Genomic DNA, 12,539 nt, shown 5'->3' with positions numbered 1-12,539 from the left:
TAAAGCTTATTCTATTTCCAACATGACTAACTAAGTTAGAAAATATGATCTTAGTGTATTCTTCTTTTTCTGGGTAGGCACAAAACTACCTCCATACTTCCATTCATTGTTTTATTCGGCACCGGTTACCTGTGACACTTATGGGGGTCGTAGAGCAAAACGGAGAACATTGTGTTTGAGAGAGCCCCATCTTGCCATAGAGTGGTAATATTAGTTTTGCACGCCAAACCGCTCGGACGCTACAGACGTTTTTGTGAGACGTCCGATTTTCTGGCTGTCTCATAGCCTGACAAACACCGCTGTAGCTCGGCCACCTTCCGCCGCAGATGCCGAAGGCCGCCATACAGTGACAAGGATGTCATGTGTCACACCCTGGGTTGTCCTGAACAGAATGAGCATGTTTGTCGTATTGTGAAGAAAATTAGAAGCGGAACACGCACCTGAATGCAGTTATGACTCCATTCTATGCGCACCAAAATGCAATCTGTTTGTCTAACGTGCCTTGTCAAAGCCTAACACTGTAAGATCGTATTTTAGAACTTAGCAAGTCATGTTGGAAATATAATACGCTTTCAAATGATGCCCACCTGACCCAGATTGAGATTTATAATGGAACGTTTTTGAATTGCTTAAATGCCTTATATGTCACATTGTCTCGATGCAATATTCTACCCAGAAAAATTCAACACTGAAATCTGTTACTCTCGTTATTCCAAATGCAACTGTGGATCTTTTCTGCTGACTACAATTAAAATGAATTGTTGTCTTTAATGTAGGATTTGATCTAAAAGTCAGAAGCTATCGAGTGGAATGGTTACTTATGTTAAAGAGTGGAATGGTTTTTCAGCTGGTGTATCCTAAGGTAGCTCCTCTCTGAGAACCTCTTCCTGCAGTGCGTAGGAGGCCTCTATCCCGTGTGGACCTTCAAGTGCATCTTCAGCTGGTTCTGGCGGGAGAACTTCTTTTCACACTGGGGGCAGCTGAAGGGTTTCTCCCCTGTGTGGACCCTTTGGTGCCTCTTCATGTGACCAGCCTGGGTGAAGCACATGTGACACTGGGTACAGCTGAAGGGTTTCACCCCTGTGTGGACCCTCTGGTGCCTATTCAGGTTGGAGGAGTGGGAGAAACTAGCCTGGCAAAGGTGGCAGCTGAATGGTTTCTCCCCCGTGTGCATCCTCTGGTGGATCTCCACCTGTTTAGGGAAACTGAAGGCTTTCCCACAGAACGAACATGGGAAGCGCTTCTCTTTGTCACCGGATCTGCTTACAGCATTACTACTACTACTGTCATTTGTCAATGGGCTTGTGTAGCCATTTAGTGTTGAGGCACTGGCATTGTCTGAGGTCTGGTTTAACATTAGGAGAGTGTGAGGAGGATGAAGGCCAGGAAGTGTCTGTGTTGTCGCAAGGTCCATGTTCCAGTTGATAGATCCTATAGAAGGCAGGCTGAAGGCAGCACCTGTTGGGGGGTTAAACTGAGGTGCCATCAGTCTCTCTGAATCACAACTATAGGAGCAGGATGGAGCATCGCTAGCCGAGTTTGTGACTGTTCTCTCCTGCCGCATACGGACACCTCCCTGTCCCCGCAGACCAAATCTACGCCTCGCCCTGGTCTCAGCCAGTCTGTTGTCATGGAGATTAAGTTCGGTTGTTGTTTTGCGTTCGACTGTCTGTTTCTGGTTGTGGTTTACAGTGTTGTTCCCCAGCCCAGAGTTGAGGACGCTGTCCCATCCACTGACCTCCACTATGTTGCCTCTGGTCCTGGCCTGCTCAGTGATGTCGTCCCCTGGGCCCTTGGTTGCACCTGTCTGGGTCTGGGAATCGAAGATGGCCGCCCAATCTCCTCTTTTAGCCCCCAGCCAACCACCTGCAGGAAGAGGTTACAAAATAGACTTTACAAAAATGGCAGAGAACTCGACATATGGAGTTTGTTTGTCAATTACCTGGTCAAGTTCATACATTGTAATGTCTGTAAAACAATAGCCAGGTGCATCACTATTCCCATTGAAGATCTATTACTGTATGTAGGCTATATGTATTTCTCCCTTACCTTGCTCCCCCATCTTTAGTCCACTCAGCAGATCAATGCTCTCTGGTCCATCTTCTATTGTCTCCTGTTTGATCAACAAATCAGGCTTCCCATCCTCCATGTCTACTGACTGTTAGAGATACAGAGTGAGAGGATGTAGGACCAAGAAATGCAAATGTGTTAGTTGATTTGATTACTTGACACTCTTTAATGGTTTGATAATTGAAAGGCATGGTCCCACACTTAAGACAGAATTTATCAAGACCAGGGGCCATATCCATAAAGATTCTCAGAGTAGAAGTGCTGATCAAGGATCAACTCCCCACCTACATACTCTCATTCATTATGATCTATGATCAACTCTGAGACACTTTGTGGATTCGGGCCCTGACCTAATACCATTCAGACAGTAGTTTAGTGGGCTCACCTCAGTGAGACTGTGTGTGTTCCTGTGCTGCTCAGCTGGTTCCTCTGTGGGTTCAGGAGGAGGTGTAGTCTGGTTGTCCTCCATGAACATGGTCCCCTCAGGGTTCCCCAGACCCTCCTCACACCCCTCCTCCTCCTTTACCAGCAGCACCTCTGGACTCTCCTCCTCCTAGAAGAGACAGGTGATACAGATTACACAGACATGCACTCCCTCAGGTACGCACACACAGATAATAAACACACTTTCAACATGGAGTGTTTACCCATCCCCACTATGTTTGAGTCCTATACTGTAGTTACGGAATGACTTCATTGTTGTTAAACCCATCATGGTGGATAAAAACAAGTCAGTTGTGGGTAAAAACAAGTCATCATCAGGTAACCTTACTAAACTATGAGGTGTACAGTAGGTGTTAGTGTGTGGGTAGGTATATTTAGTAAGTGTATATTGGTTATAAAGCGCTGTTGTGTGTATGCAGAATAGGATGAGATCAGATGTGATGTGTACAAAAGAGAGTCTCAATGAAAGCCTTAGAATGAAAAGTCCCATTTTGTGTTTATTAAACATAAACAAGTTTTAAATACACCATATGAAAACCACACATACACGTCTCAACAAATAATCTGCATGAACTAGATAATGTGTATTCATTTTCTCATTAAAAGTGCCCAGGGAATTTTCTTTTGTAGTTGAATGGAAGTAATGAACTAGGCATGGGTGAATATCATAACAGTGTTTCCCAACTCCAGTCCTCATGTCCCCCAACAGAACACATTTTTATTGTAGCACTGGACAAGCACACCTTTAATGTTTTTATTTAACCTTTATTTAACTAGGCAAGTCAGTTTAGAACAAATTCTTATTTTCAATGACGACCTAGGAACAGTGGGTTAACTGCCTTGTTCAGGGGCAGAACGACAGATTTTTACCTTGTCAGCTCGGGGATTCGATCTTGCAACCTTTCGGTTACTAGTCCAAAGCTCTAACCACTAGGCTACCTGATTCAACTTGTCAACTAATCATCAAGCCCTCTGAGTTAAATGAGGTGTTTGTCCGGGGCTACAACGAAAATGTGTACTGTTGGCGGACTTGAGGACTGGAGTTGGTAAAAACGTGCTTACACAGTACATACACTATGTAACAGACGTTTTAGGCTTACACTGTATATGCCTTATACAGTGCCTTCAGAAAGGATTCATACCCCTTGACTTATTCCACATTTTGTTGTGTTACAGCCTGAATTCAAAATAGATTTCTTCCCCTCACCCATCTACACACAATACCCCAACATAATACCCCATAATGACAAAGTGAAAATATGTTTTCAGAAATTTTGGCAAATGCATTGAAAATGAAATACAGAAATATGTAGTTTACATAAGTATTCACACTCCTGAGTCAATACATGTTAGAATCACAATCGGCAGCGATTACAACTGAGTCTTTCTGGGTAAATCTTGAATAGCTTTGCACACCTGGATTGTACAATATTTGTACATTATTCTTTAAAAAACATATTTACTAAATCATTCAAGCTCTGTCAAGTTGGTTGTTGATCTTTGCTAGAAAGCCATTTTCAAGTCTTGCCATAGAATTTTCAAGCCGATTTAAGTCAAAACTGTAACTAGACCACTCAGGAACATTCAATGTCGTCTTGGTAAGCAACCAGTGTATATTTGGCCTTGTGTTTGAGATTATTGTCCTGCTGAAAGGTGAATTTGTCTCCCAGTGTCTGTTGGAAAGCAGACTGACACAGGTTTTCATTTTTTTCCCTGTGCTTAGCTCTATTATTTTTATGATTAAAAAAATAAATAATAATTCTAGTCCTTGCTGATGACAAGCACACCCATAACATGATGCAGCCACCACCATGCTGGAAAATATGAAGAGTGGCACATGTTGTGTTGGATTTGCCCCAAACATAACACTTTATTCAGGACATAAAGTTAATTTCTTTGCCACATTTTTTTCAGTTTTACTTGTGCCATATTGCAAACAGGATGCATGTTTTGGAATATTCTTATTCTGTACAGGCGTCCTTCTTCTCACTATGTTAATTCGATTTGTATTGTGGAATAACTACAATGTTGTTGATCCATCCTTGGTTTACTCCTATCACAGCCATTGAACTCTGTAATTGTTTTAAAGTCACAATTGGCCTCATGGTGAAATCCCTGAGCAGTTTCCTTCCTCTCCGGCAACTGAGTTAGGAAGGACACCTGTATCTTTGTAGTGACTGGGTGTATTGAAACACCATCCAATGTGTAATTAATAACTTCACCATGCTCAAAGGGATATTTCAATGTACAGTATTTCTATATTTTTAGGTGTTCTTCTTTGTGCGACATTTCAAAACCTCCCTGGTCTTTGTGGTTGAATCTGTGTTTTCACTGCTCAACTGAGGGACCTTACAATTATCTGTATGTGTGGGGTACAGAGATGAGGTAGTCATTCAGAAATCATGTTAAACACTATTATTACAGACAGAGAAAGTCCATGCAACTTATTATGTGACTTGTTAAGCAAATGTTTACTCCTGAACTTGTTTAGGCTTGCCATAACAAAAGTGGTTGATTACTTATTGATATTTCAGCTTAGAATTTTTTATTCATTTGTAAAATCATAATTCCACTTTCACATTATGGGTTATTGTGTGTAGGCCAGTGACACAAAATGTGGAAAAAGTCAAGGGGTGTGAATACTTTCTGAAGTTACTGTATTTCCCACAATGCCTGGGCCTTGCACTTCAACGCTCTTAGTTGTAGAAATTGACCCACTACTGCTGTTTACTTTTTGCATCTATATCATCTCGATGAGTGTTCCTTTAATGCAGGATCTAAATGTCAGAAGCTATCAAGTGGTATGGTTACTTTCTATGTTAAAGAGTGGAATGTTTTTTTTGCAGGTGTATCCTGAGGTATCTCCTCTGTGAGAACTTCTTCCCGCAGTGATTACAGGTGAATGGCCTCTCTCCCGTGTGGACCCTTTGGTGCCTCTTCAGGTCACCAGCCTGAGCGAAGCACATGTGACACTGGGTACAGCTGAAGGGTTTCACCCCTGTGTGGACCCTCTGGTGCCGCTTCAGGGTTCCAGTCTGGGCAAAGCGCATGTGACACTGGGTACAGCTGAAGGGTTTCTCCCCTGTGTGGACCCTCTGGTGGATCTCCACATTCTGGGAGCAGCTGAAGCCTTTGTTACAGAACATGCAGAGGAACCGTTTCTCTTTAATATTGCCTGATGTGACTCCTCCTCCCTGAGCCTGGGCTCTAGCCCTGTTGTTTGAGTTCAATACCTGATCGAAATGGATGCGGCTTTGTGAATCAGAATGCCCCAATGACGTGGACACTGGGTCACGATCCCTGAACGCGTGTAAAGGGGAGTGGGTCGCAACATTCAGATTTGTCTCTAAGCTTTCACTGTAGTCTAAGAAGTCACTGTTATTGCCCTGCAAGTGTCCTTCTCCTAAGTGAGTCTTGTCGCCATTCCATGTCAGAGGAGTGTCGTCCTCCACTTTCACAGTCACCTCATCTACGACGAGACCCTCCCCTTTCTTATCTAGGCACCCTTCAGAGTATACACTACTACTGTACCGGTTCCAGTCCCCTCTAAACAGATCAGTCTGTGTCTCTAAACCCAAGGGCATGTTGCCAGGGTCCGTTGCTGTAGTGTAAGAACAAGACAGATCACCACCAGTGTCTAACGTGTCACCATCACCATCTCCACGGGAATTAACCATCCTCTGGCTCTGGTGAAATACCGGTAAATACTCTGAGCCAGGAGCAGGAGGACAGCCCAGTCTCCCCAGCACCATTCTCTCTGGGTCTCTTTTGTCAGATCCTGTGTGTAAAAGCCTGTGTGTCACAGTTAAAGTCTTGGTGTCTGTCTCTGACTTGAGGACGTCGTTCGGCATTCCACTGACCTCCGTGATGCTGCGTCGGGTCTTGGGGTGGGGCGTGGCGGTGAGGTCCTCCGTGGATTCAGGGGGCGCTCCAATCTGGATGTCTCTGCTGTGCTGTGGGTCCTCCTCTCCTTCAGACCTCTCCTGCTTGACCCCAGGACCTGCAGCCTGACACAAGAAGAGAGGAGGTTGTTACCAGTAACTAGTTGAATTGGATAACAATGTCGTAGGGAAGACTCACAAGCTCCTCTATGGCAGATGCATAAGGATGTACATGTAAGACAGTGAATAGCTGAGGGGAGCCTTTCTGAAAAACGGGCCACATTTGATTTACAAAGTAACATATTTTTTATGCAACTCTATTCCACTAACCTCTATCAAGATAATGTGCTGGGTTGAGGTTCCAATCTCCTCATCAACAGTTATTGGTTGGTCATCTATCCATGTATTGTGCCCCCCTGGCTTCACAAAGCTCCTGTGGCCTCCAGTGAGATGTCCTTCACCTAAAATAAATGATTGGGGGAAAAGAGGTGGTTAGATTAGCTACTGTCAATGCTCAATGGTATTTTGTAAAATAAAAAAATTAAATGTTTTTAAATGTTTTATCCCATATTTTTTTAATATACACACACACTTTTTTTTAAAATATACCTTAATTATTCCCCGCAAACCCTATCACCCCTCCCCCAATTGGAGTAAACAAATAAACAATAACACTTACGCTTCTACCTTCAGTTTATACATACTATACACATTTTACAGACAATCTATTTTACAATAGTTATATTTTGTTTGTTTTTAGTCCTGGCCTTCCTCTATTTCTGATGTCCATCCAGTTGGATTTCTATTTGTAACTGTGCTATTTGACAACATTTCAGAACCTATATACATTTTACAGACCCCGTATGTTCTACATTGGTTATCTTGTTGTTATTAGTCCCACCCTTCAGCTCCATTCAACCCCTCCCATCTATCTCTTAACACCATCCATTTTGTATTTGTCATATATTTTTCAACTGTGCTGTGATGCTTCACAAAAGTACTAAACCTTTCTATTCTCATCGCTTCTACAGATTGTAAATTAAAGATAAAAAAAATTGCTAAAATAATTATTGATCCATTGACTATGACTTTTCAAATCACCCAGTATTGCTATCTGCAGCGTTTGTTCTAGGTAAATGTTGCAATTCTTCCGCCATTCCTGGACCTGTGACCAAAAACGAGCTACACGACAGTACCAAAATAAATGATCTAATGACTCTGCCTCCTCGCAGCAAAATCTGCAGAGCTGGGAAGATTGTATCCCCCATATACACTGCTCAAAAAATAAAGGGAACACTTAAACAACACAATGTAACTCCAAGTCAATCACACTTCTGTGAAATCAAACTGTCCACTTAGGAAGCAACACTGATTGACAATAAATTTCACATGCTGTTGTGCAAATGGAATAGACAAAAGGTGGAAATTATAGGCAATTAGCAAGACACCCCCAATAAAAGAGTGGTTCTGCAGGTGGTGACCACAGACCACTTCTCAGTTCCTATGCTTCCTGGCTGATGTTTTGGTCACTTTTGAATGCTGGCGGTGCTTTCACTCTAGTGGTAGCATGAGACGGAGTCTACAACCCACACAAGTGGCTCAGGTAGTGCAGCTCATCCAGGATGGCACATCAATGCGAGCTGTGGCAAGGTTTGCTGTGTCTGTCAGCGTAGTGTCCAGAGCATGGAGGCGCTACCAGGAGACAGGCCAGTACATCAGGAGACGTGGAGGAGGCCGTAGGAGGGCAACAACCCAGCAGCAGGACCGCTACCTCCTCCTTTGTGCAAGGAGGAGCAGGAGGAGCACTGCCAGAGCCCTGCAAAATGACCTCCAGCAGGCCACAAATGTGCATGTCTGCTCAAACGGTCAGTAACAGACTCCATGAGGGTGGTATGAGGGCCCGACGTCCACAGGTGGGGGTTGTGCTTACAGCCCAACACCGTGCAGGACGTTTGGCATTTGCCAGAGAACACCAAGATTGGCAAATTCGCCACTGGCGCCCTGTGCTCTTAACAGATGAAAGCAGGTTCACACTGAGCACATGTGACAGACGTGACAGAGTCTGGAGACGCCGTGGAGACCGTTCTGCTGCCTGCAACATCCTCCAGCATGACCGGTTTGGCGGTGGGTCAGTCATGGTGTGGGGTGGCATTTCTTTGGGGGGCCGCACAGCCCTCCATGTGCTCGCCAGAGGTAGCCTGACTGCCATTAGGTACCGAGATGAGATCCTCAGACCCCTTGTGAGACCATATGCTGGTGCGGTTGGCCCTGGGTTCCTCCTAATGCAAGACAATGCTCGACCTCATGTGGCTGGAGTGTGTCAGCAGTTCCTGCAAGAGGAAGGCATTGATGCTATGGACTGGCCCGCCCGTTCCCCAGACCTGAATCCAATTGAGCACATCATGTCTCGCTCCATCCACCAACGCCAAGTTGCACCACAGACTGTCCAGGAGTTGGCGGATGCTTTAGTCCAGGTCTGGGAGGAGTTCCCTCAGGAGACCATCCGCCACCTCATCAGGAGCATGCCCAGGCGTTGTAGGGAGGTCATACAGGAACGTGGAGGCCACACACACTACTGAGCCTCATTTTGACTTGTTTTAAGGACATTACATCAAAGTTGGATCAGCCTGTAGTGTGGTTTTCCACTTTAATTTTGAGTGTGACTCCAAATCCAGACCTCCATGGGTTGATAAATTTGATTTCCATTGATAATTTTTGTGTGATTTTGTTGTCAGCACATTCAACTATGTAAAGAAAAAAGTATTTAATAAGAATATTTCATTCATTCAGATCTAGGATGTGTTATTTTAGTGTTCCCTTTATTTTTTTGAGCAGTGTATATATATATATATATATATATATATATATATATATATATATATATATATATTCTATTGGTTGCAAGAATTTTGTATAATCATTTAAAATGTTCAAATGTGATGTTTTAAATCCAGCGTCATTTTGCGTGTCAATTCATAGACCATGTGCCATGGAATCGGTACATCGAAAATCTCTTCAACTATTTTGCCATTTAAAATGGCACAGCTGTAAATTTGTTGGTCCTTAAATGAAACTGGTATATATTTTTATTTATCACAATTTTCTTTAACTTTTGGTCTTTAATGCAGGGCCCGACAGACAAGTTCCTTACTTTTTCCCCCTTCCACTTGCCTCTTCCATTTTTGTGGTAATGCTGCAATTAGTTGGTTGTAATTTTGGGTAGAGCAGACATTTCCATATGTCTGTGTTAGCTGCATGTGTGACATAACTCCACCATGTCCTATTTATGATATAATTACCAAAACGTATACCTTTTTTAAAAGATTTTATTGAAAAATACATTAACCTGTTGAGGACAGAGGGCGCTGTTTTCACTTTGGGGGAAAATCGTGCCCAATTTAAACGGCCTCGTACTCAATTCTTGCTCGTACAATATGCATATTATTATTACTATTGGATAGAAAACACTCTCTAGTTTCTAAAACCGTTTGAATTATATCTGTGAGTAAAACAGAACTCATTTGGCAGCAAACTTCCTGACAGGAAGTGGAAAATCTGAAATCGATGCTCTGTTCTAGGGCCTGCCAATAAATGTCCTTGATATTTATTAGAATACATGCACTTCATACGTCTTCCACTAGATGTCGACAGGCAGTGAGAGAAGAAATGGAGTGAATAACTTGATCTGGGGTCGAATAAAAGCTTTCGGCATGACGTGTCACCAGTTTCCTGTTTTCTGGAGAGCGCGTTAAGGGACCTGGTTTTGCCTTCTGATAAGCTGTCGTTATAGACGACTAATATCTCCGGCTTTGATTTTATTTGATACATGTGACAATATCATCGTAAAGTATGTTTTTTCAATATAGTTTTATTAGATTATTGAAATTTATTCGGGACGTTAGGCGTGTTGCGTTGTGTGCCTTTGTTCAGGAAGGAGAGCTTCGCGCTACTTTGCTAGCTTTCCGTGCTAATTGACTGGAGAAGAGGACATTCTAAAACCAAACAACGATTGTTCTGGACAAAGGACCCCTTGTACAACATTCTGATGAAAGATCATCAAAAGTAGGACCCATTTTATGATGCTATTTCATATATCTGTCGAACATGTGGGTACGCCCAGATTTTGGGTACTCTCTCGCTATAACTAAGCTGGATGTCGTAATGAAGTTATTTTTAGAATTCTAACACGGCGATTGCATTAAGAACTAGTGTATCTATCATTTCCTATACAACATGTATTTTCTAGTAACGTTTATGAATAGTTAGAGTGAACAGAATAGTTGAGTGTCATAAAAATATCCGCACATTCTGGGAAAAAGATGCTACGTTAGCACAATGTATAACCACTGATTTCAGCTCTAAATATGCACATTTTCGAACAAAACATAAGTGTATGTATAACCTGATGTTATAGGACTGTCATCTGATGAAGGTTTATGAAGGTTAGTGAAAATTAATATCTTTTGCTGGTTTATTCGCTATCGCTAACGTGCCTATTGCTATCGCTAACGTGCCTTGATGAATGAATGCGGTAGTGTGGTAGGCTATTGTAGTAAGCTAATATAATGCTATATTGTGTTTTCGCTGTAAAACACTTAAAAAATCTGAAATATTGGCTGGATTCACAAGATGTTTGTCTTTAATTTGCTGTACACCATCGATTTTTCAGAAATGTTTTATGATGAGTATTTAGGTATTTGACGTTGGTGTTTATAATTACTCTGGCTGCTTTGGTGCTATTTTTGACGGTAGCTGTGATGGTAGCTGCAATGTAAAACTGATTTATACCTCAAATATGCACATTTTTCGAACAAAACATAGATTTATTGTATAACATGTTATAAGACTGTCATCTGATGAAGTTGTTTCTTGGTTAGTTTGGTTGGTTCTTGGTTAATTAGGTTGGCTTTGTGCATGCTACCTGTGCTGTGAAAAATGTCTGTCCTTTTTTGTATTTGGTGGTGAGCTAACATAAATATATGTGGTGTTTTCGCTGTAAAACATTTTAAGAATCGGACATGTTGACTGGATTCACAAGATGTGTATCTTTCATTTGCTGTATTGGACTTGTTATTGTGTGAAAGTTAAATATTTCTTAAAAATATATTTTGAATTTCGCGCTCTGCCTTTCCAGTGGAATGTGGGAGGAGTTCCGCTAGCGGAACGCCGGAGCCAGACAGGTTAAAAAAAGAAAATCGGGGGATTGGAGGGACGCCATGTGCGACTGACGTGTTTTCCGTTTGCTCCCGTGGTATTTTTAAAGTTTATGTGAATTTTGCAGCAGAACCGTATTTATTTTCATATATTATTTTGGTGATCCCTTCCCGTAAAAACCAAGACTACTTTACTTCCAAATGTCAGCATGTCGACGAAACATAAGGCCAAAAGCATGACTTTGAGAAAACCCGGCCTACAAGACACACTCTCATCACCGCCCTCCCCTGAGCCTGACGGCCCGGGGACTGATACTTTACCCGGGGGGGCGGCTTGGCCTGGCGGCGCTGAAGTGAACATTCTCGAGGCCATCAAACTACTACGCTCTGAGATAGTTGAAATGAAAACGGAGGTGGTTGCTACGATTGAGGCCCGAATAAAGGAGGTTTCGGATACTTTAAAAGCAGATCTAACCATCCTGCGGAACGAGACGGTGCCAGCAATCACATCACTCAAAACAACAATGGCGTCGCACACTACAACGATTGCAGCACTGGAGACCTTCGCTACAAATGTCTCCGACTTAACTACATCCCTGGAGGCTGACGTGAAACGCCTAGCTGCGGATTTGAAAAAGGTGAAGGAGAGCTGTGTAAGTTTAGAGGGATTCTCTCGCCGCAATAACCTGAGACTTGTATCAGTCCCAGAGTCAGCGGAAATGCCTCGCGCCACGGATTTCGTTTCTGGGCTGCTGAAGGATGTTCTTGCCTTAGATGAAAAGCCCCTGATTGATCGTGCCCACCGGTCGCTGCGCCCAAAGCCCCGGGATGGGGAGAGGCCCCGTGACATAATTCTTCGAGTGCACTTTTTCCATGAGAAGATGGAGATTCTCCGACGAGCCCGCAATACCACTCTGAGCTTTCAAGGACAGAGCTTCTCCATCTACCAGGACTACTCCCCCACTGTTTCCAGGCAGCGCGCAGCTTTCGG

General features: G+C 43.0%; 1 protein-coding gene across 1 annotated transcript in view; it reads right to left on the bottom strand.

Annotated features, from left to right (window-relative positions):
• The window catches only part of LOC120052910 (zinc finger protein 777-like), a 105,919-nt gene that overhangs the window by 11,774 nt on the left and 81,606 nt on the right, over positions 1 to 12,539 (bottom strand). Inside the window, exons 4-7 of the mRNA XM_039000130.1 lie at positions 6,375 to 6,514; positions 2,456 to 2,623; positions 2,050 to 2,158; positions 1,739 to 1,866 (exon numbers count right to left, since the gene is read on the bottom strand). Of these exons, the coding sequence (XP_038856058.1) occupies positions 1,739 to 1,866; positions 2,050 to 2,158; positions 2,456 to 2,623; positions 6,375 to 6,514 (545 nt within the window). The remainder of the gene's footprint in view (positions 1 to 1,738; positions 1,867 to 2,049; positions 2,159 to 2,455; positions 2,624 to 6,374; positions 6,515 to 12,539) is intronic.

This window comes from Salvelinus namaycush, chromosome 8 (genome assembly GCF_016432855.1).
Source record: "Salvelinus namaycush isolate Seneca chromosome 8, SaNama_1.0, whole genome shotgun sequence".
Taxonomy (NCBI): domain Eukaryota; kingdom Metazoa; phylum Chordata; class Actinopteri; order Salmoniformes; family Salmonidae; genus Salvelinus; species Salvelinus namaycush.
The sequence above is the reverse complement of the archived record's forward strand: the minus strand, read 5'-3'. Positions and strand labels throughout refer to the sequence as shown.